The sequence below is a fragment of the Hypanus sabinus genome, chromosome 6, assembly GCF_030144855.1.
Source record: "Hypanus sabinus isolate sHypSab1 chromosome 6, sHypSab1.hap1, whole genome shotgun sequence".
NCBI lineage: Eukaryota > Metazoa > Chordata > Chondrichthyes > Myliobatiformes > Dasyatidae > Hypanus > Hypanus sabinus.
Genome location: NC_082711.1, coordinates 147,510,947 through 147,534,668, shown reverse-complemented (window position 1 = coordinate 147,534,668; position 23,722 = coordinate 147,510,947). Strand labels below are relative to the sequence as shown.

Here is a 23,722-nt window from a genome sequence, read left to right as displayed (position 1 = left end):
AAGGCTACTGTCACTGCAAGCTGTGATTTTTACCTTACTTTATATGCTTCTCTGGATCTGCGTCAGAGTTTATTGCTCATCACCAACTGCCGCAGAGAAACTGGTGGCGACCCACCTACTTCAACAACTGCAGTCCTTCCAGTGGAGAAAAGAGCTGCTGAATTTAGACTCAGTGACAAAGAAGGGCAGTGGTAGATTTTCAAATCAGGATGAACGTTAACTTGATGGGAACATGGCAAATATTGACCTTGATGCTGGTACAGTCATGTGTTTCACAGGTGCTTGCTAGCAGGCTAACCTAGGTCAGTAACGACATTGCATTTTATAGATAGGTCACGATGTGATACTATCTATAAAAGGTGAAAGGTGGGGTAGTCAATAGAGTTACTTTTACCGGGATGATATCAAAAGTTCTGGAGATGCATTCAACCAATAAAAGGAGAGTATTCCTTTATTCTCCTAAGTTGTGCCCTAAAGATGGTGGAAAGGCCTTGAGGCATGAAGAAATGAGTCATTTGTGAAAGGAGACTCAGCCTCTGACCTGTATGTATGTGAATGCTCCAACAAGAGAGTTTGTTCAATATGATCAGTGGCATTTTGATTCAACTGCATTGTGGCAGTGGAAAACACAGGCAATAGTAATGTCATTGGTGAATGAGCATTTTCTATTCCCAACTGGAAGGAAGTTACATTTGGTTTGATAGGACTATCTTAGAAAAAGAAACACTTATCTATTTCTTTTTACCCACTGGGTTCAATTAAAAGGATTGTGGCAATTCCTTCATCTGCCCTGTGTGGGATTAATATATTGAGGTACCCGCACTCACCCTCCCCTCCCCACCGTACGTCTCCCCTTCCCTCCCCTGCCCTCAAGTCATGCTGTTGCTCTTGCGGCCATCGGATGGCACTGCGGTCCGCGATTTTCCGGTTGACCACACGGCGGCGCTGCGGGCCGCGATTCCGCGACTGCCCAGCTGGCGGCGCTGCGGCCGCGTTGCTGGGGTAACGGTTGCATGGAGCCGCCGCCGTCTACGGGTGAGTATCCGCGGGCGTAGAGGTTTGAGCGCCGGTCTCGAAAACAGCCCCAAACCGTGTGGCAGCTTCAGGTTTGCGGCCGTGAGTTGGCTCAGAGCTGGACTTAAATGGTGGCCGGCGATTAAGCTCAGGAGCTGGAATTCTCCGGCCCGGTGACTGAGAGCCCAGGCCAAGACACACGACGTTAGCCTAAGACGTCAGGCAGAGTGACAGCCCCCTCCCCGGCACCGCCGATCAACCCCATCCACCGATATTCAAACTACTCGGGCACCGGCAATCCGCTATTCTCACGACCCTAAACTTGACCCTTGCGGACCCCAACACCCAAGACCCCTCGGGACCACTTCCGGATAACCCGACCCCTCCCCATACATCCCTCTGATCCCACTGACCCTGAATACCCTTTCTGAACCTGAGACCTCTTCGACCCCTCTCCCCTTTCCGGGCCCATTGACGGCCATTCCATTCCAAACCGTGACACCTCCCCTCCGAACCCGTCTCCCCCCCTGAAGCCGACTCCCCCGAACCCATTTCACCTCTCGAGCTGTCCCGACTCTGATTACCCCCCTTCCCCGAATCTTCTCAACCTGGGCACATTGGGTTCAGAGACTGGTGGTTTGTCGGCCAGCAGAGGACATGGGTGGGAGTCGGGGTAGGCTACCCCCACCCCGTGGTACTGAGGTGAACGATGGGGAGGGGTTTGTTGCCTACCGGGATAATCTGGTCACTTCGGGTGAGATTTGGGGCTTTGCTTCATTTCTGGTGTTAATTTAAGTTTATGTTGACATATGCATTGTCTTTCCCATGTTGCAAAAAGCTAATTTTCATTGCATGGGCTATGACAGTAATAAACTTTAAGAACTTAACCATTGAATAATAGAATTTTAATCTGTTCTTTCTCTTACACGTCACAGTTGCAAGTACCACCTGTGTTTACTAAGGAAAGTCACTTTCATAGCTCTTTTGCTTGTCCTATTGCATGAAGTCAACACTAAATCTGCAGAAGGAATATGAATAATCTTATTTGTAATGTGTATGATCTTTCAGTCAAGCAAACTGGAATCAAAATTATGGGGGGAGGTTACAGACAAGAGGAGAGGACACAGGGGGGCAAGAGACAATACTGGCATATTGCTGCAAATTCACGTGACATGCTGGCAGGAGGTGCTGGCAAGAGTTGTGGAGAATGAAGGAAGTCCCAGAGAAGGAAGAATACACGCAGCTGAACCAGGGGTGACAGATGCTCGGGAATGTTATGAGCTGCAGGGGGTTCCTGTAGGGGCAGAGGAGGCATTGCGGCAAAAGTGGAGCACGGATGCAGGGAGAGAAACTAGATCACTGTGTCATTCCAGAATCTTCTCTGTTTGAACAGACAGAAGACCCCAAATAAACAACTGAGAGATGATCACTGGGCTGATTTTGGGAGAAGTCTTGGAAATGTAGCAATGGGTGCGAGCTGTGAGAGAGACTCTGCAGATAGTTTCCTTGAAATATAAGAGATTTTCCAGTGAATGAATAACTGATGAAAACCCAGAGGACCTACTTGCAAATAAGCCTTTCCTTGTGAATTTGTCTAATCTAGATTCCTTAGCAGGCAGTTACCAGTGATTCCACAAGAAACTACAGAATAGTTATGCCTTGTAACCCACTGCAAGGAATTGCTCCTGGTGAATACCTGAGAGAAATAATGCAGAACAGGCGGGCCTTGTCCATTAAATTAGGAGGGGATATGTTTCTGAATGAAAGCCTCCAATCACTGGAGATCTTGCGTTTCCTGGCAACATTTCCAAGTGACATACAATAGAAAACAAACTCTTTGTTACTGCCTAGAAACTATAGCAGTAAGAAGTTGCTCCTGCTAAAACTTAGTTATAACATAGTGTTACTCTTGAGCAATGTAATGAATCATTTTTGCTGAAGAAAAACAGTATAAAATCAATCTGTTATTAGGTACCCATATACTGATTTCAGGGTCTATTACAGAACTCCTTATTGGCAACTAGACCCTGTATCCATGTCCTCTGGAAGATGGCAGCTTCAGACTCCCTCTGAATCACTTGCTGGCACAAGTAGTAAGGTAAGACTTTCTTGCTCCTTTAGCAGTTCTTGTAGTGCATCTGTTGCCATTGTAATATAGCAAGGCTTTAGAATATTGATTAAAGTTAGAGAAAGCCAGGATGGGTGGGGCACTTTCAAGTGTTGTAAGTAGTTTTAATATCCTTTTTCAAAAACTTTTTTTATTAAGTTTTCAGATGATTACAGAAAGAAAAAAAATAATACCCTTCCCCCCCCCTCCCCTTAGACCCTCCCCCCTAACATCCCTATAGAAAAAAAAAGAAAGAAAGAAGGAAAGAAAGAAAGAGTGCCTGGATATCAGAAGATCCCCACATGCTCCACGGAGTTCATAATAACTTTAGTATATATATTTATTTCTTTCCCCAAATAACCAATTATTTTATCTTCAGAGCACCTATATATTTAATCCTGTCTTTTGTAAATAAGGTCGCCAAATTTTCAAAAATGTTTCGTATTTATCTCTTAAATTATAAGTAATTTTTTCAAGTGGAATACAGCTGGAAATTTCATTCTTCCAACGATCTATACTTAAATATGTATCCGATTTCCAAGTAACTGCAATAGTCTTTTTGGCTACTGCCAGTGCAATTTTTATAAATTCTTTCTGATATTTATTCAATTTGGGTTTCCATTTTATCCCTTCAATTTCGCCTAATAAAAATAATATTGGATTATGTGCAAGTTGTGTTCCAATAATTTGTCCCAATAAAACTCTTAAATTTGTCCAAAAAGGTTGAATTTTAGAACAAGACTAAGTAGAATGTAAAAAAGTACCAATTTCTTGGTTACATCAGAAACACTGATCAGATAAATTTGGATTTAATTAATTTATTTTTTGTGGTGTAATATATAACTGATCTAAAAAATTATATTGCACTAATCTTAACCGGACATTTATTGTATTTGTCATACAATCAAGACATAGTCTTGACCAATTTGTTTCTTCAATTTTAATATTCAAGTCACTTTCCCATATTTGTCTTGACTTATGGACTCCTTGTTCAGTTGCCTGTTTTTGAATCAAGCTATACATACAAGAAACAAATTTTTTAGTTTTTCCTTTTTGAATTAAAGTTTCTATTTCACTAGATTTCGGCAATAACATTGTTTGACCTAATTTTTCTCTTAAATAAGCCCTTAATTGGAAGTAACAAAAGAGAGTGTTGTTTGATACTTTATATTTATTCTTTAATTGATCAAATGACATTAATATTCCTCCTTCAAAACAATCTCCTATATATCTAATCCCTTTTTGAAACCAGTTGTATAAAAGTTGGTTATCCATTGTAAAAGGAATAAATTTATTTTGAAATGAAGATCTCTTTGCTAATAAAGATTTCTTTATCTCATCATCAATATTTATATTATTCCAAAAATCAATCAAGTGTTTTAATATTGGAGATTCTTTCTTTTCCCGTATCCATTTAGATTCCCACTTATATACAAAATCTTCTGGTATATTTTCTCCTACTTTATCTAGTTCTATTCTAATCCATGCCTGTTTATCTTCATCAAAAAAGATGCAATAAATCTAAGTGGATTTGCTTTATAATAATTTTTAAAGTTTTAATATCCTCATGTTTATGCACATACTCCTCCTTTGCTAAGATGCCCTTCTCCTTGAGATGTTTCCAATTCAAGGTTTCTGTACTTGTCACGTTCTGGCCTAACCAATGGCTTTACCATTGACAACCTTCTCTTGGTTCTCAGGCTGAGACATTTGCCCACACTTTCTTGCCTATTGTTAAAGTTCTTGTAAAATCTTCTTAAACCAGGCGGCTAGTTATCAGACCTAAATGTGTATGTGGCTCAATTGAAGTTGGAAACCTATTTCTGTGTTGATGGTTCAAATAAATGCAAGTTATAGTCATTGTGATGGAATGCAATGAGTAATACAGATCAGATAGTCTAATATCCAACTCATTGTCCATAGGCCCTGGGCCATTTCTATCCAACCTATTGTCTGCTATAGCTAATCTCAGTATCTCATGGTTAGTTTCGGCAAAAGCCAGTTAGTTTCTGTTAATTGACTTTAATATGTGGATACCAATTAAATAAAGTGAAGAAGCAGTGTGAACAACTTGGCCCTTTGCATCTGCTTCACCATTCATTAACATCTTTACCTCAGCCACTTTCCTATGCTTTGTCCAATGACAAACTTAATGTCCAGAAATTCAGCCAGTTCTGTTCTGAGTACAGCCATTTTGTTTAAAGAATTTCAAAAGCTGGGTGAAGAAGTTTCTTCACATTTGTATCTGGGCAGCTGGCAGAGTGAACATCCATCAAATAGCTAAACTTGTTCTTGCCAAGACTATATAACTTCAAGAGTACTCTTGTATTTTACCCTCCTATAGTCGAGGCCAACCTACCATTATTTCTCCAATGATTTCCAGTAGCTGCATGTTACCTTTTGTGATTCAACCAAGTATGGTTATAAGATGGTACGTCAGAATGCTGCAGGAATGCTTCCTTAATACAGCCCCTCCTGGGAATAGTACTGAGTCTAATGAGTCTAATAACACAAAGTCTAATGGGCAACAAGTAAGTGTATGGATGTGCACAGTTAGTGATAGACCGGTGTGAGTGTGCACAATTATCAGTCATGGGTGGACCTCTGTACTGCAGGTCCCAGTGTGATTTGGTGTCACTGCTGTGTTCTTAGTTCCTTGTGTTCGTGTTAAGCTTCTGATTGATTTTATTCAGAGTTTAATTGTCTCAGTTTATCAGATCAAACTAAGTAGTACAAACAGTTGAAAATTATTACCACCTAAAATGTGTTGACATTATTGTTCTGCAAATGTTGGATATTCTCCAATTTTCCCAACTCTATTCTACTCCACTCACTTTCTGCCTGACCCTCTGTGGCATCGGTTGGATGTGTTCTGATGTTCAGGCATTTGATAGTTTAGAAGCACCTTCAATACTTCATTTTCTTTTGTATTTCAGGATGAGACTTTTGCAGCTGTTCTGTACTTGTTGGGGTATACTACAGAAAACATGATAAAATGTCTGCAACTCCAGATGGGTTCCGCTTTAAATAGCAGGCAATAATTAAATAGTATTTTAGAACTGAAGATTACTTTGATTCTTTTGGCAGAGCTCTTAATTATCTGTTTCAATGTGTCCCTCAAAATACTGTGTCTGTAGCTTCTATATCATTTGTTGGTAAGTATTGTATTAGATGGTGCTGTTTCATTTCGGGAACTTGAGTTTGGATCTGCTCCAGGTTGGTAGGCTGAAGTTCTAGTTAACTGTGAGAAGAATGGGATTGTTTCAGTTTAGTTGTTGGTGTAAGAAGAGAAAATGCTGTAAACACTTAGCAGATAAGGCAGCATCAATGGAATGCAAAATAGAGTTAATATTTCAGTTTAGGATCACTGGAGCTTAGAATGTTAGGAAACAAATGAGTTTTATGTTGCGGAGAAGTGGGTGGCAGAGGAATAGACAGGACAAAATGAATAGCTCTGATCGGGTGAGGTCAGGTTTGCCCGGGTATTAGGTTTACAAAGCTATCTAGTTCATAAATAAGTGTGGCAATTAGGGAGAGGAAAGGCAAAGGGGCATGGAAAAGCCGTGGAATGCAGGGCTTTGCCGAAAGGTAAAAGGATATAGAAATACGCAGTACACTGTGTTGTGTCTTGAGGAGAGTGTCTGGTGGTCTGGCTGATTTTTGATATAAACAGAAACCAGGTTATCTGAAATAGTTGAATTTGCTATAAACTTCTGAAGATTGCAACATGCAGTGATACGAAACTGGAAAATTTCATTACTTTTGCTGTCCATTTTAGTAAAATCTATGGTAATGTCTGTGATTCAAGTACCATATCTATGGTTGAATTGGGAAGGATGTTTTTAGCCACACACTTAAATTGTGTCCCAGTTACTTGTGCATTCAGTAAATATTGCAGTAATTATCTATTGTAATATTTTCATATCTTCATGCACATTGTTTGTTATTCTCAATGGATTTGTTCCTACTTGCACTGCAATGTATTATTCATTGGTGTGGGACTGAATAGAAGTTTAATATATATATGTGTGTGTGTGTGTGTGTGTGTATATGTATCAGACTGTGAAACTTGTTCTTTGGAATTCACTGATTACTAGATAACATGAGTATTCATGGATTACTGTTGGCTATCCCAAATAACTTAGCCTCTGAATCATTGTATAATTTGGGACCATATGTCACAGTGCATCATGGGTGAAGAGGTCCCAACAGAAGGAAATACTAAAAGGAAGGATGAACTGGAGTGTAAAATTATAGTGTTATAGATTTCTGATCATTTAGAATCAGAGGGGTCAGGGCAAAACTGATTGAGATCAGAGAGGAAGTACAAGGCAGGGAATAATCAGTAAGGAAGAATAAATGGGGAAGTGGGGTGGTAATTTGTAACTATTAAGATGTAGAATGTTGGAAGTAAACACAGACATATGATCTTTGGTTTGATCGAGGGACTACTGCGTTGAGCTGCAGCTCCTTAGGGACTAGGTTAGGGAACTGGAGCTGCAGGTCGATGACCTTCGTCTGGTCAGGGAAAGTAAGGAGGTGATAGAGAGGAGCTATAGGCAAGTAGTCACATCGTGGCCTTTGGAGACAGGTAAGTGGGTAACAATCAGGAGAAGGAAGGGCAAGAGTCAGATACTAGAGAGCACCCCTCTGGCTGTCCCCCTTAACAGTAAGTACTCCTGTTTGAGTACTGTTGGGGGGGTGGATGACCTACCTGGGGAAGCAAATGTGGTTGCACATCTGGCACAGAGTCTGGCCCTGTGGCTCAGAAGGGTAGGGAAAGGATGAAGGCAGCAGTAATAGGGGACTCTATAGTTAGGGGGTCAAACAGGCGATTATGTGGGCGCAGGAAAGAAATGCAGATGGTAGTTTGCCTCCCAGGTGCCAAGGTCTGGGATGTTTGTGATCACGTTCACGATATCTGAAGTGAAAAGATGAACAGCCAGAAGCTGTGGTACATATTGGTACCAACAACATAGGTAGGAAAAGGGAGGAGGTCCAGAAAACAAACTGAGGGGAGTTAGGAAGGAAGTTGTATAACAGAACCTCAAAGATAGTCATCTCAGGTTTGCAGCCTGTGCCATGCGACAGTGAGTAGAGGAGTAGAGCGAGGTGGAGGATAAATGAATGGCTGAGGGATTGGAGCAGGGGACAGGGATTCAGATTTCTGGATTATTAGGATCTCTTTTGGGGCAGGCGTGACCTGTACAAAAAGGATGAGTTGCACTTGAACCCCGGGGGACCAATATTCTGGCAGAGAGGTTTGCTAAGACTATTGAGGAGAGCTTAAACTAAAATCCCCGAAGGGTGGGAACTGAACTGAAGAGACTGAGGAAGGGGTGGTTTGCTCACAAATAGAAAAAGCATGGAGACAGTGTGAAAGGGAGGATAGGCAGGTGATAGAGAAAGAATGCGTTCAAACCAATGGCTTGAGATGTGTCTATTTTACTGCAAGAAACATCGTGAACAAAGTGGATGAGCTTAGAGTGTAGATCTGTAATGGGAGATATGATACTGTGGCCATTACAGAGACTTGGATGGCTCGGGGGCAGGAATGGTTACTTTGAGTGCCAGGATTTAGATGTTTCAGAAATGGCAGGGAGAGTGGCAAAGAGGTGGGGGTGTGGCACTGTTGATCAGAGAAAGTGTCACAGCTGCAGAAAAGGAGGAAGTCATGGAGGGATTCTCTACTGAATCTCTGTGGGTGGAAGTTAGGAACAGGAATGGGTCAATAACTCTACTGGGTGTTCTTTATAGACCACCCAATAGTAATAGGGACATCGAGGAGCAGTTAAGGAGACAGATTCTGAAAAGATATAATAATAACATGGTTGTAGTGGTGGGAGATTTTAAATTCCCAAATATTGATTAGCATCTCTCTAGAGCAGGGGTGTCAAACTCATTTTAGGTCACGGGCTGGATTGAGCAAAATGCAGCTTCATGCGGGCCAGATCAGTCGGACGCGTGCAAATGCAGCTTTCGTTGCCTCCGTTTTTTGAGCCTGCTCTCATGTGTCTCAGTCTTTGCTATAACTACAAAGTGTTTCACTTTACAAATTCCGTTTCTTATGAAGAAGACTGCCGAATAAACACTAAAAACCCTGAAAACCTGGTACCTGAATAAACTCAGCATTAGCCATATCATACGCCATAGGCGCTTCGATTACTGGGGCCAGCTTTAATAGTAATTAGATATTATCTTGCGGGCCAAAGATAATTCCACCGCGGGCCGGATTTGGCCCGCGGGCCTTGAGTTTGACATATATGCCCTAGAGCAAGGGACTTAGGTGAGGTGGAGTTTATTAGGTGTCTTCAAGAAGGTTTCCTGACACAATATGTAGATAACCCTACAAGAGGAGAGGCTGTACTTGATCTGGTATTGGGAAATGAACCTGGTCAGGTGTCAGATCTCTCATTGGGAGAGCATTTTGGAAATAGTGATCACAGTTCTATCTCATTTACCATAAAATTGGAGAGGGAAGGGAACAGACGAGTTAGGAAAGCCTTTAATTGGAGTAAGGGGAAATATGAAGCTATCGGACAGGAACTTGGAAGCATTAATTGGGAACAGATGTTCTCAGGGAAATGTGGCAAATGTTCAGGGGATATTTGCGTGGGATTATGCATAGGTGTGTTCCAATGAGACAGGGAAAGGGTGGTAGGGTACAGGAACCGTGGTGTCTAGTCAAGAAAAGAAAAGCTTATGAAAGGTTCAAAAAACTAGATAATGATAGAGATCTAGAAGATTATAAGGCTAGTAGGAAGGAGCTTAAGAATGAAATTAAGAGAGCCAGAAGGGAACATGAGAAAGCCTTGGCGAGCAGGATTAAGGAAAACCCCAAGGCATTCTACAGGTATGTTAATGGTAAGAGTATAAGATGTGAGAGAATAGGACCAATAAAGTGTGACAGTGGAAAAGTATGTATGGAACCAGAGGAGATAGCAGAAGTACTTAATGAATACTTTGCTCCAGTATTCACAATGGAAAAGGATCTTGGCAATTGTAGGGATGACATACAGCAGATTGAAAAGCTTGAGCATTTAGACATTAAGAAACAGGATGCGCTGAAACTATTGGAAAGCATCAAGTTGGTTAGGTCTCTGGGACTGGACGAGATGTACCCCAGATAACTGTGGGAGGCGAGGGAGGAGATTGCTGAGCCTCTGGCATCATCAATGAGGACAGGAGTAGTTCCAGAGGGTTGGAGGGTTGCAGATGTTGTTCCCTTATTCAAGAAAGGGAGTAGAGATAGCCCAGGAAATTATAGATCAGTGAGTCTTACTTCAGTGGATGGTAAATTGATGGAGAAGATCCTGAGAGGCAGGTTTTATGAACATCTGGAGAGGCATAATATGATTAGGAATATTCAGCATGGCTTTGTCAAAGTCACGTTGTACCTTATGAGTCTGATTGAATTTTCTGATGATGTGACTAAACACATTGATGAAGGTAGACCAATAGATGTAGTGTATATGGATTTCAGTAAGGCATTTGATAAGTTACCCCATGCAAGGCTTATTGAGAAAGTAAGGAGCCATGGGATCCAAGGGGAAATTGCTTTGAGGATCCAGAACTGGCTTTCCCACAGAAGGCAAAGAGTGGTTGTAGACGGGTCATATTCTGCATGGAGTTTGGTCACCAGTGGTGTTCCTCAAGGATCTGTTCTGGGACTCCTTCTCTTTGTGATTTTTATAAATGACCTGGATGAGGAGATAGAGGGATGGGTTAGTAAATTTGCTGATGACACAAAGGTTGGTGGTGTTGTGGAGGGACATCAATAGGATGCAAAACTGGGCTGTGAAATGGCAGATGGAGTTCAACCCTGCTAAGTGTGAGGTGGTTCATTTTAGTAGGTCAAATATGATGGCAGAATATAGTAGCAATGGTAAGATTCTTAGCAGTGTGGAGGATCAGAGAGATGTTTGGATCTGAGTCCATAGGAACCTCAAAGATGCTGCACAGGTTGACTGTGCAGATAAGAAGGCATACAGTGCATTGGTCTTCATAAACAGTGGGATTGAGTTTAAGAGCTGTGAAGTAATGTTGCAGCTTTATAGGACTCTGGTCAGACCCCACTTGGAGGACTGTGCTCAGTTCTGGTCACCTCACTACAGGAAGGATGTGGAAACTATAGAAAAGGTGCAGAGCAGATTTACAAGGATGTTGGCTTGATTGGGGAGTATGCCTTCTGAGAACAGGTTGAGTGAACTCGGCCTTTTCTCTTGGAGTGGCAGAGGATGAGAAGTAACCTGATAGAGGTGCGTAAGATGATGAGAGGCATTGATCATCAGAGGCTTTTGACTATCCACAAAGTGGTTGAGGACCCTCCCAGGTCAGCAAGTTGTCGATGGGTTCTGGAGTTGGAATGTTGTGTGGACAGGAGGAATGAGTTCTGCTGTTCCCTAGGTTTGCAAATCAGTGATACTAGAGTTTGAAGCCTAGTGTTTGGGGTCTGGTAATCATTGAGTCTGGAGTTTGAAGCCTGGTGTTCAGTGATTGGCATGTCCTAGGTTCGACGCCAGGGATTGAGGCCTGAGCGTTGATTCAGAAGTCTGGAAGTCCAGGCTCATTGGTTGGAGCTGAAATGGTGAAACTGTGCGATTCTTCTGCTGGAGAAGTTGAAGTTCAGTGTACGCAAATCTGAGTCCGCTAGAGGTCTGGCGTGGGATGAAGGAAGGGGTCTTGTTTTACTATTGTTGCTTGTTCTGCTGAGCATCATGGGCATACTATGCTGTCGCTAAAATATGTTGCGGCACTTGCAGGATGCCCCCAGCCTTGGGTGTATTAGTTGTTAATATAAATGATACATTTCACTGTACGTTTTGATATGCATGTGAAAAATAAACTTGATTCTTGACTTATGAGGGTCAGTAATTTCAAATTTCTTGGTGTTAACATATCTGAGTATCATCACAAAAAAATTATAACAGCACCTCTACTTTCTTTGAAGTTTGCATAGATTTGGCATGTCACGAAAAACTTTGATTAACTTCTATAAATGTAGAGTACTTCTTCTGGTTGTGTCACTGCCTGGTGTAGAAATGCTATGCCCAGAACAGAAAAGCCTACAGAGAGTGGTGGACACAGCCTAGCAGATTGCTGGCAAAATGCTTCCCACCATTGAATACATTGATTTAAAGCACAGCTACAGGGAAGTAGCATCCATCGTCAAATACCTTCACCACCCAGGCCATGCCTTCTTTGCTACTACCATTGGGTAGACAGAGGGTACAGAAGCTTTAGGACCACCAGTTTCAGGAACAGTTATTACTCTACAACCATCAGGCTCCTGAATCAGTGGGAATAACTACAATCACCACTACTCTGAGCTGATTCTACTCACTTTTAACAACATGTTCCCAGTATTATAATTTTATTTGCAATTTTTATGCAGAGAGTGGTGAGAGCATGGAATGGGCTGCCGGTGACGGTGGTGGAGGCGGATATGATAGGGTCTTTTAAGAGACTCCTGGATGGGAGCTTAGAAAATAGAGGGCTGTGGGTAACCCTAGGTAATTTCTAAAGTAAGTACATGTTTGGCACAGCATCGTGGGCCAAAGGGCCTCTATTGTGCTGTAGGTTTTCAATGTTCCTATTTTGCGGATTAGTTGTTTGTCATTCTTTGTTTATATATAGTTTTTCATAAACTATAATGTATTTTCCCCTTGTAAATGCCTACAAGGAAATGAATCTCAAGGTACTATATGATTACATATACATACTTAGATAATAAATTTACTTTGAGATTTAGATTAAGACATGCAAAAAGCCCTGGAAATGTGTAGAGAAAGTTATGATTATAATGGATGATAAGTGGAGTTTCTGGTGCAGCAAATGGTCCATTAATAATAAAACTTGTACAACCAAGGCTGAAGTAATTTATTGAGCAAGATTACAACATGTATTGATTTAATGGTGTTATACTATAGCAGATTACACAGAATATGAATGACGCATAAATAGTCATAACAAATGACTCCCAAGCCCAATGTCCAATGGTCTGGGGAATTTGAGCTTTCAAAGGGAGAGATAAAACTGTATAGATGTTACTGTTTGACAGCCTTGAACTACAAGCACTCACTTCCTGTTCTTGTTTTATCTAACAATGAGGCTCTGATTTTTCAGACAATGGTTGCCTCATTCTTTATCTTGACTGGGACCAGTCTGTACCTCTCAGGAATGCAAATGACTGATACCAAAATGCCAGTTGTAAGTGAGATGAGCTGCTGATAGTGAATCTCTTATTAACTGACTTTGGTAAAAGCAACCTCGTGTCCAGGGATTTGGAGTTGAAGGGACTTTCTGATGCACCATCAATAACTCACACTGAGACGTAAGGCGAGATATCGGCTTTTATTGACTGGAAGAAGGAACCAGGAGTGAGTGTCTATCATACAAGGTCTTGGAGACTGAGGCCGAGCGTCAGGCCGCAGATCTCCTTTATACAGGGGCCTGTGGGAGGAGTCACAGGAGCAGTCAGCAGGGGCGTGTCCCGACAGGCACATAGTTCACCACACTTTCATTATTGCCCATCTTTGATCTTCATTTTGGAATAAGCACTATGAACAAGTTCAATCAGCATTGTCTTGCCCCACCTTCATCTTTGGCCAAAATGTTAATATGAAACCCACAGGATCACTTGAACATTTTAGTCAGTAAAATATTACGATTTTCCCTTCTTTTGAACTTTTTAAAGTTTTAATTTTGTATTTGCCTTAGATTATTTTGATTTGATTAATATTAGATTTACATAATTCAGTTTAAAAATATTTTATATTTCTAATCTGTACAGAATAAATTTTTTACTTTTATTTCATCTTTCTTTTGCATTAAGTACAAATTTAGGAAATCATAGTTACTTTGTAAGGAAAGCTACAGTACCATGTCTTCATAGTCTTTAAGATTTTTCAGGTCTTTTTGCTGTCGTGTAACATCACATGTTTGAGTCTTAAACACAAAGTACAATGCAGATGCTGTGGTCAAATCAAGACGTATAAAAAAGCTGGATGAACTCAGCAGGTCGGGCAGCGTCCGTTGAAAGAAGCAGTCAACGTTTTGGGCTGAGACCCTTTGTCAGGACTAAAGAAGGAAGGGGCAGGGGCCTTATAAAGAAAGTGGGGGGAGGGTGGAATGTGCCAGGTGAAAAACCAATTAGAAGAAAGATCAAGGGGTGGGGGAGTGGAAGCAGGGAGGGGATAGGCCAGAGAGGTGAAGAAGGAATCTAAGGGGAAAGCACTATGGGTAGTAGAAGAAGGCAGAATCGTGAGAGAGGTGATAGGCAGCTGGAAGAGGAGGCAGAGTGAAAGTGGGATGGGGGAAGTGAGAGGGAGGGAATTACCGGAAGTTGGGGAATTCGATGTTCATACCAAGGGGCTGGAGACTACCAAGACGGTATATGAGGTGTTGTTCCTCCAACATGTTTGAGTCTGTTTCATATTTTTTACCAGGCTTTTATAATGCAGGTTTCCCCCACTATCTGAAGGTATAGCGTTCCTATGAAACCGTTTGTAAGCCAAAATGTCGTAAAGCGAAGAAGTGATTACAATTAATTTATAAGGGAAACATTTTTGAGCATTCCCACCCAAAAAATAACCTACCAAATCATACCAAATAACACATAAAACCTAAAATAACATGAACATATAGTAAAGGCAGGAATGATATGATAAATACACAGCTTATATAAATAGAAATAGTGTATTTACGTTGTAGTTTCACTAATCAGAATCAGGAAGACAGTGAGCCAGAATCGAGTTGGAGAAAAAAATTGGCACGTACACGCATGCGCACATACACGTGTGCGCACAACTGCCTGCAGGACCCTGGCGAAGGGTCTCGGCCTGAAACGTCGACAGCGCTTCTTCCTATAGATGCTGCCTGGCCTGCTGTGTTCCACCTGCATTTTGTGTGTGTTGCTTACATCTCTTAGCAGCCAGCTCAAGTGTCCTTTTAACTTCAAACAAATCACTGCCTGAAATTTCCATTAGGAATTAAAGACTGGTTCTTTTCTACAAGAAGTTAACAAGGAAAATTTGTTAGAAGTTTAACTTTATCATGAACAGTGTTGCTCTAGCTGTTTGAAAAGATCTTGCTGCTGTAGTAGAAAGTTGATGTTAGCAATAAGTCTCTTGGGGCCTGGGAAGTGAAAGTACAAGTGTGAGCTGGTTATATAAACTGGATTGGAAAATATTTGAGAGTTATGAGAGAGATCAGGACATAAGTGACGGGCTAAAAATAATGAACAAATTGGCAACTTAGTGAGTTGCAAAGATGGAATTTTAGGAAGGTTAGTGATCAAGGTGGTTTAAAGGATGAAGATGAACTGAAAATATAGATTGATAATAAGAGCAATCTGGTGATGGCACAAGGAAGGGTGTGTGTGGAAAAGATTGCAGTTTTGTGGTATTATTGTGTCTTGCCAGCTACTCAGTGTCAACAAGAATTTTCTGATGAAATACCACCACTCATACAATTGGAGAAACTTGAAACTTAAATGTTTAAAGCACTGCAAGAATTTCTTTCCACATATATTGAATGTCAATCTAAGAAGGGTTTTGATCAAATTTGTTTTGAGTGTTGGCTCAAAGCATTAGCTTGATTGCTGGAATCTTTATATTGAGTGCACTCTAATTTGCATTTTTACTTTTTTCTGTATAAACATTAATCTAGCGTTGCATCAGTGAGTAGGAACAAAAATCCTGCAAAATCCACTGGGAGATTGTTGTACATACCACAATGAGTGAGGAATACTGCAGTGCACAAGTGACTGTGTATCAGGAGTTTAATTTTATCAATGAGGCCTTCAGGAGAGGTAAGATTTTTTTAACTTGGGAGTTGAATACATGAGCAGGACTACATTATTAATAGAGTCAGTGAGGCAAATGTCCTCTGTCACCTTGATAGGAACTGCCAGAAATAAGCACCTTGCAGAGAAGGGATTATTAATAGGATCTGGTTTCTGAAGGAGGCCCTGATGTGCCTAATCCCTGCCATACTGATCACAGTCCTGCAATCCTCTGGGAATGTTAGCCCTGCTGTGGCAGCTGCTGACAGTGTGACAAGAATGCTAACTCCTATTAGTCTAATTATCCCACATACATGAGCTGTTTGCCAATTCCAACTGTGAATCACCAGTTTCTTTGTGGTCTACAGGACGTCCCTAAAATTAATTTCACTGATTGTACCTTTGCCTGCTGGGTGCATGCTGTCTTTTCAGGATAGTGCCTTTATTTATACCAAGCAAATCAGAAGAGTGATGGCACACTTTCATGGTGTTTTGCTTGCAAAGAAACCTTTCTCCTCCACCTACTTCCTGCACTCTTTATCCCAATTCTGCTCTAGATCTTGAAGGTAACAGTCGAGATTATTTTTAGTTTTACATATCAGTCCTACATGAGACAATATAATGTGTCAATGAAGATTTGATTTTGTTTCTCCAAAATAAGATCATGTTTTAACTGTGGGAACTACCATTTAGATGTGGATTCTGATAGAACTGCTAGAACCTGATGGTGTTTCGTTCAGATTTTTGACTGTTTAGACACCCAATAAACCATTGCAAAATAGTTGTGATTTGACTGATAATACTTTGGAGAAAAAGTAAGGTTTGAAAGAAAAGATAGATAAAAGTGCAAAAGTGATCGACAATTAAAGGGTTTTTACAGTTAGGGGATAAAAGAACTTTATAATTCTATGCAGCTTAATGCTGAAGTAGACATCAAAAGAGCATGTCCAGGCTGGAGTCCTGGATTTTTAGTCTGGAATATTAATTCCTGAATCCAGAAGTTCGCAGAGGTTAGATGTCTCCAGAATTAGATGTTAGATGTTTCCCTATTCTTCGTCTGGTCAGGGAAAGTGAGGAGGTGACGGAGGGGAGCTAAAGGCAAGTAGTCACACTGGAGCCTTGACAGACAGATAAGTGGGTAACAGCCAGCAGAGGGAAGGGGAGGAGTCAGATACTAGAGACTATCCCTGTGGCTGTCCCCCTTAGCAATAAATACGTCTGTTTGAGTACTGTTGGGGGGACAGCCTACCTAGGGGAAGCAACAGTGGCTGCACCTCTGGCTCACAAGGGTAGGGGAAGTAAGAAGGCAGCAATAATAGGGGACTCTATAGTTAGGGGGTCAGACAGGCGATTCTGTGGACGCAGGAAAGAAATGTGGATGGTAGTTTGCGTCCCAGGTGTCAGGGTTTGGGATGTTTCTGATCGCATCCACAATATCCTGAAGTGGGAAGGTGAACAGCCAGAGGTTGTGGTACATATTGGTACCAATGACATAGTTAGAAAAAGGGAGGAGCCCTGAAAACAGACAAAGGGAGTTAGGAAAGAAGTTGAGAAGCAGGACCTCAAAGGTAGTAATCTCAAGATTACTGCCTGTGCCACACAACAGTAGTGAGTATTGGAATAGAATAAGGTGGAGGATAAATGCGTGGCTGAGGGATTGGAGCATGGGGCAGGGATTCAAATTTCTGGATCATTGGGACCTCTTTTGGGGCAGGCTTGACCTGTACAAAAAGGACAGATTGCACTTGAAATGAGGGGAACCGATATCCTGGCAGCGAGGTTTGCTAAGGTTTAAACTAGAATTGTTGGGGTGGGGTGGGAACCGAACTGAAGAGACAGAGGAAGGGGTGGTTGGCTCACAAATAGAGAAAGCTTGGAGACAGTGCGAGAGGGAGGATAGAGAAGGGATACGCTCAGACCGATGGTTTGAGATATGTCTATTTTGATGCAAGAAGCATCATGAACAAAGCAAATGAACTTAGAGCATGGATCAGTACTTGGAGCTGTGATGTTGTGGACATTACAGAGACTTGGATGGCTCAGGGGCAGGAATGGCTACTTAGAATGCCAGGTTTTAGATGTTTCAGAAAGGACAGGGAGGGAGGCAAAAGAGGTGGGGGCATGGCACTGCTTATCAGAGATAATGTCATGGCTGCAGAAAAGGAGTAAGTCATGGAAGGATCGTCTACTGAATATCTGTGGGTGGAAGTTAGGAACAGGAAGGGGTCACCCAGTAGTAACAGGGACATTGAGGAACAGATAGGGAGACAGATTCTGGAAAGGTATAATAATAACAGGGTTGTTGTGTTGGGAGATTTTAAATTTCCAAATATTTATTGGCATCTCCCTAGAACAAGGAGTTTAGATGGGGTGGAATTTGTTAAGTGTGTTCAGGAAGATTTTCTGACACAATATGTTGATAACCCTACAAGAGGAGAGGCTGCACTTGATCTGGTATTGGGAAATGAACTTGGTCAGGTGTCAGATCTCTCAGTGGGAGAGCATTTTGGAAATAGTGATCACTGTTCTATCTCCTTTACCATAACATTGGAGAGGGAAGGGAACAGACGAGTCAGGAAAGCCTTTAATTGGAGTAAAGGGATATATGAAGCTATCGGGCTGGAAGCATTAATTGGGAATGGATGTTCTCAGGGAAATGCATGGCAGAAATGTGGCAAATGTTCCGGGGATATCTGGGTGGCGTTCTGCATAGCCACATTCTAACGAGACAGGGAAAGGATGGTAGGGTACAGGAACTGTGGTGTACAGAGGCTGTTGAAAATCTAGTCAGGAAGAAAAGAAGGGCTTAGGAAAGGTTCAAAAATCTAGGTACTGATAGAGATCTAAAAGATTATAAGGCTAGCAGGAAGGAGCTTAAGAATGAAATTAGGAGAGCTAGAAAGGGCCATGAGAAGGCCTTAGCGAGCAGGATTAAAGAAAACCCCAAAAACATTCTACAAGTATGTGAAGAGCAAGGGGATCAGACGTGACAGAATAGGACCAATCAAGTGTGACAGTGGAAAAGTGTGTACACTGGAGGAGATAGCTGAGGTACTTAATGAATACTTTGCTTCAGTATTCACTACGGAAAAGGATCTTGGCGATTGTAGGGATGACTTACAGTGGATTGAAAAGCTTCAGTATATAGACATTAAGAAAGAGGATATGCTGGAGCTTTTGGAAAGCATCAAGTTGGATACTGGATGAGATGTACCCCAGGCTACTGTGGGAGGCAAGAGAGGAGATTGCTGAGCCTCTGGCAATGATCTTTGCATCATCAATGGGGATGGGGGAGGTTCCAAGGGTTGGGGGGCTGCAGATGTTGTTCTCTTATTCAAGAAAGGTGTAGAAATAGCCCAGGATAGACCAATGAGTCTTACTTCAGTGGTTGGTAAGTTCATGGAAATGATCCTGAGAGGCAGGATTTATGAATATTTGGAGAGACACAGTATGATTAGGAATAGTCAGCATGGCTTTGTCAAAGGCAGGTCATGCCTTACGAGCCTGATTGAATTTTTTTAAGGATGTGATTAAACATGTTGATGAAGGAAGAGCAGTAGATGTAGTGCATATGGATTTCAGCAAGGCATTTGATAAGGTACCCCATGCAAGACTTATTGAGACAGTAAGGAGGCATAGGATCCAAGGGGACTTTGCTTTGTGGATCCAGAATTGGCTTGCCCACAGAAGGCAAAGAGTGGTTGTAAACGGGTCATATTTTGCATGAAGGTTGGTCACCAGTGGTGTGCCTCAGGGATCTGTTCTGGGAGCCTCCTCTCTTCATGATTTTTATAAATGACCTGGATAAGTAAATGGAGGGATGGGTTAGTAAATTTGCTGATGACACAAAGTTTGTGGATGTTGTGGATAATGTGGAGGACTGTCAGAGGTTACAGCGGGTCATTGAAAGGATACAAAACTGGGCTGAGAAGTGGCAGATGGAGTTCAATCCAGATAAGTGTGAGGTGGTTCATTTTGGTAGGTCAAATATGATGGCAGAATGTAATATTAATTGGTAAGACTCTTGGCAGTGTGGAAGATCAGACGGATCTTGGAGTCTGAGTCCATAGGACACTCAAAGCTGCCGCACAGGCTGACAGTGTGGTTAAGAAAGAAGATGCTGCATTGGCCTTCATCAACCATGAACTTGGAGTGCTGTGCTCAGTTCTGGTCACCTTACTACAGGAAGAATGTGGAAGCTATAGAAAGAATGCAGAGGAAATTTACAAGGATGTTGCCTGGATTGGGGAGCATGCCTTATGAGAACAGGTTGAGTGAAATTGGCCTCTTCTCCTTGGAGTGATGGAGGATGAGAGGTGACCTGATAGAGGTGTGATGAGAGGAATTGATTGTGTGGATAGTCAGGCTTTTTCCCAGGGCAGAGATGGCTATCACAAGAGGGCACAGTTTTAAGGTGCTTGGAAATAGGTACAGAAGAGATGTCAGGGTTCAGTTTTTTATGCATAGTGGTGAGTGTGTGTAATGGGCTGATGGTGATGGAGGCAAATACGATAGGGTCTCTTAAGAGACTTCTGGATAGGCAGATGGAGCTTAGAAAAGTAGAGGGCTATGGGTAACGCTAGGTAATTTTTAAAATACGTATATATTCGGCACAGCATTGTGGGCGGAAGGGCCTGTATTGTGCTGTATTTTTTCTATGTTTCTATGATTCTGATGCTTTGATGTCTCCTGATAAAATATAAACTGGGTTTTGATAGTAAACCAAATTTTCCAGTTAAAACAACAGATGGAAAGAATTACATTTAAGTGGCATCTTTCATATCCTGCAGAGACCCCTGAAGTAAATGTATCTGCGACTACCTTCCTGTTGTTCTGATCCATCATCTTCTCATTCTTCCGTATGAGCCGAAAGTCATTGAGCTGCAGCTTGATGATCTTCAGCTCATATGGGAGAATGATGAGGAGATACGTAGGAGTGACAGGGAGGCATTCACTCTTAAGTTGCAGGAGGCAGGTTCCTGGGTGACTGTCAGGAGAGGGAAAGGGAATAGGTAGCCAGTGCAGAGTACCCCTGTGGCCATTCCTCTTATGAATATAGTTTTGAATATAGTTGGGCAGAAGGCCAACCTACTAAGGAGAAGCCACGGTGAACTGGTCTCTGGCAGTGAGTCGGACTCTGTGGCTCAGAAGAAGTGGAGGGGAAGAGGTGTGCAGTAGTGATAAGGGGATTCTATTATTAGAGGAGCCGACAGGAGATTCTGTGGATGTGAAAAAGAAACCCTGATCGTATTTTGCCTCCCAGTTGCCAGGGTCAGGGATGTCTCAGATTGGGTCCATAGCATTCTAAAGAAGGAGGGTGAGCAGCCAGAAATCATAATACATATTGGTACCAATGAGATACGGAAGAAAAGGGATGAGGTTCTGAAGAGAAGAATGTAGGGAGTTTGGTAGAAAGTGGAAAAGCAGGGCCTCCAGGGTAGGAATCTCTGGAGTATTGCTTCTGCTATGTGCCAGAGAGGGCAAGCATAGGATGATTTGGCAGATGAATGTGTGTCTGAGAAATTGCTGCCACAGGTTTTTACATTTCTAGGTCATTGGGATCTCTTCTGGGTAAGAAATGGCTGTACAAAAAGAATGGCTTGCACGTGAACCCGAGGAGGAGCAATATCCTTGAGGGCAGGTTTGTTAGAGCTGTGGAGGAGGGTTTAAATTAATTTGCTAAGTGGATGAGAACTGGAATGATAGGACTGAGAATGGGGCAGTTGGTATAGAAGTAGATAGAGTGTGTAGTGAGACTATAAGAAAGGATAGGCAGATGATAGGGCAAAATTGTAATAAGTGGCATGAATTAAAAGTGTAACATAAGGCATCATTAAAAAGTGTCATTAGTACAGAACTGAAGTTTTCAAATATGTTAGGGATAAAATAGAGGCAAGAGTAGATATCAAACCACTGAAAAATGATGCTGGAGAGGTAGTAATGGGGATAAAGAAATGGCAGACAAACTTAAGAATTTTGCAATGGTCTTCACTGTGGAAGACATTAGCAGTATGCCAGAAATTCGAAAGTTTCAGTGGGCATAAGTGAGCACGGTTGCTAATGCTTAGGAGACGGAACCGGCTTGTGATATGAAAGTAGGTAAGTCACCTGGATAAGGTGGACTTCACGTAAGAGTTTTAAAAGAGGTAACTCAAAAGATTGTGGAGGCGTTAGTAATGATCCTTAAAGAATTATTAGATTCTGGAATGGTTCTGGAGGACTGGAAAATGACAAGTGTCTCTACACACTAAGAAAGGGGGGTGGGGGCAGAAGAAGGGAAATTATAGGCCACTTAGTCTGACTTCAATGGTTGGGAATTTGTTGAAGTCCATTAATAAGGATGAGGCTTTGGGGTTCTTGGTGGCGCGTAATGAAGTAGGCCAAAGTCAACATGATTTCCTTAAGGGGAGATATGCCTGACAAATATATTGCAATTCTTTGAGGAACAGGCAAAACAGACAAAGGAGAGTCAGTGGATGTTGTTTACTCAGATTTTCAGAAGGGCTTCACAAGGTGCCACACATGAGGTTCTTTTTGTGTACTCATGACTGCATGGCTAAACACAGCTCACATGTAATTTATAAATTTGCAGACGACATAGTTCGTAAAATCTCAGATGGAAATAAGGAGGTGTACAGGACTGAGGTATATTAGCTGGCTGAGTATTGTCATAACAACAGCCTCACAATCAGCATCAGCAAGGCAAAAGAATTAATTGCGGACTTAAGGAAAGGGAAGTCAGGAGAACACTTGCCAGTCCTTATTAAGGGTCAGCAGTGAAAAATGTGAGCACCTCTAAGTTCCTGGGTGTCAACATCTCTAAGGATTTGCCCTGGGTTCAACACATTGATGCAATCATGAAGAAGGCATGCAAGTGCCTCTAATAAATTACAATTTTGAGGAGATTTGGTATTTCACCGAAGACTCATACTATAGGTATGGTAGACAGTATTCCAACATGCTGCATCACAGCCTTGTATGGAGACTTCAATTCACTTGATTGTAAGAGCAGCATTAAGTAGTAGACTCAATTAGGTCCACTACGTGCATAGCCTTCCCCACCATTGAGGAGTCTTAAAGAGGCAGTGCCTCAAGAAAGCAGCATCCATCATAAGGACCCTCGTTATTCATGATATGCCCTCTTTTTACTGCCATTGGGGAGGAAGGTTTCCCCCGCTATTCGAAGGTAGAGCATTCCTATGAAATGGTTCATAAGCGGGAATATCGTAAAGTGAAGAAGCAATTGCCATTTATTTATCTGGGAAAAATTTGTGAGTGTTCGCAGACCCAAAAAGTAACCTACCAAATCATGCCAAATAACACATAAAACCTAAAATAACAGTAACATATAGTAAAAGCAGGAATGATTTGATAAATACACAGCCTATATAATGTAGGAATACTTTTCTGCAATTATTGCAGCACTGTCCACCGTAGCGAAAATCTCACACAAGCACTCGCGGCAAAAACACATGGCGCAAGCACTCCCGGCAGAGACATATGGTGCAAGCGCTCTTGGCAGAAACACTCTTTCCAGTAACCTTTAAGCTATGAAGCTACCAAATAACATAAAAATACACAGCATATATAAAGTAGAAATAATGTACATCCAGTGTAGTGTCACTTACCGGAATCGGGAAGACAGTGAGCACACTGATGATGGTGTGTTAGGCTGAGTCATCGGAGGTTGGGGTGGTGGGAGGTAGAGGAGACTGGGGTGTCATCTCATCATCATCTGTTTGCATCAGGGCAGACAGGTCACCTTCTTCTATGTCTGCCTGCCTCAATGTCGAAGGTTGAGTTTCGTTGGCTAATGT

At 41.9% G+C, this 23,722-nt stretch overlaps 1 protein-coding gene across 6 annotated transcripts in view; it reads left to right on the top strand.

Annotated features, from left to right (window-relative positions):
• The first annotated feature begins 982 nt into the window (after positions 1–982).
• The window catches only part of LOC132395942 (peripheral-type benzodiazepine receptor-associated protein 1), a 312,337-nt gene continuing 289,597 nt past the window's right edge, over positions 983–23,722 (top strand). For 4 of the 6 annotated variants that reach the window (XR_009512792.1, XM_059973163.1, XM_059973159.1 and 1 more), the window contains exons 1-2: positions 983–1,035; positions 3,019–3,112. Coding sequence is in view for 4 of the 6 variants with exons in the window: in XM_059973163.1 (XP_059829146.1) it covers positions 3,050–3,112 (63 nt within the window). In the remaining 2 variants the exon portion in view is untranslated. Of the gene's footprint in view, positions 1,036–1,066; positions 1,107–3,018; positions 3,113–23,722 lie in introns of those variants that run through there. The other 2 variants (XM_059973160.1, XM_059973161.1) reach the window with 2 other exon arrangements.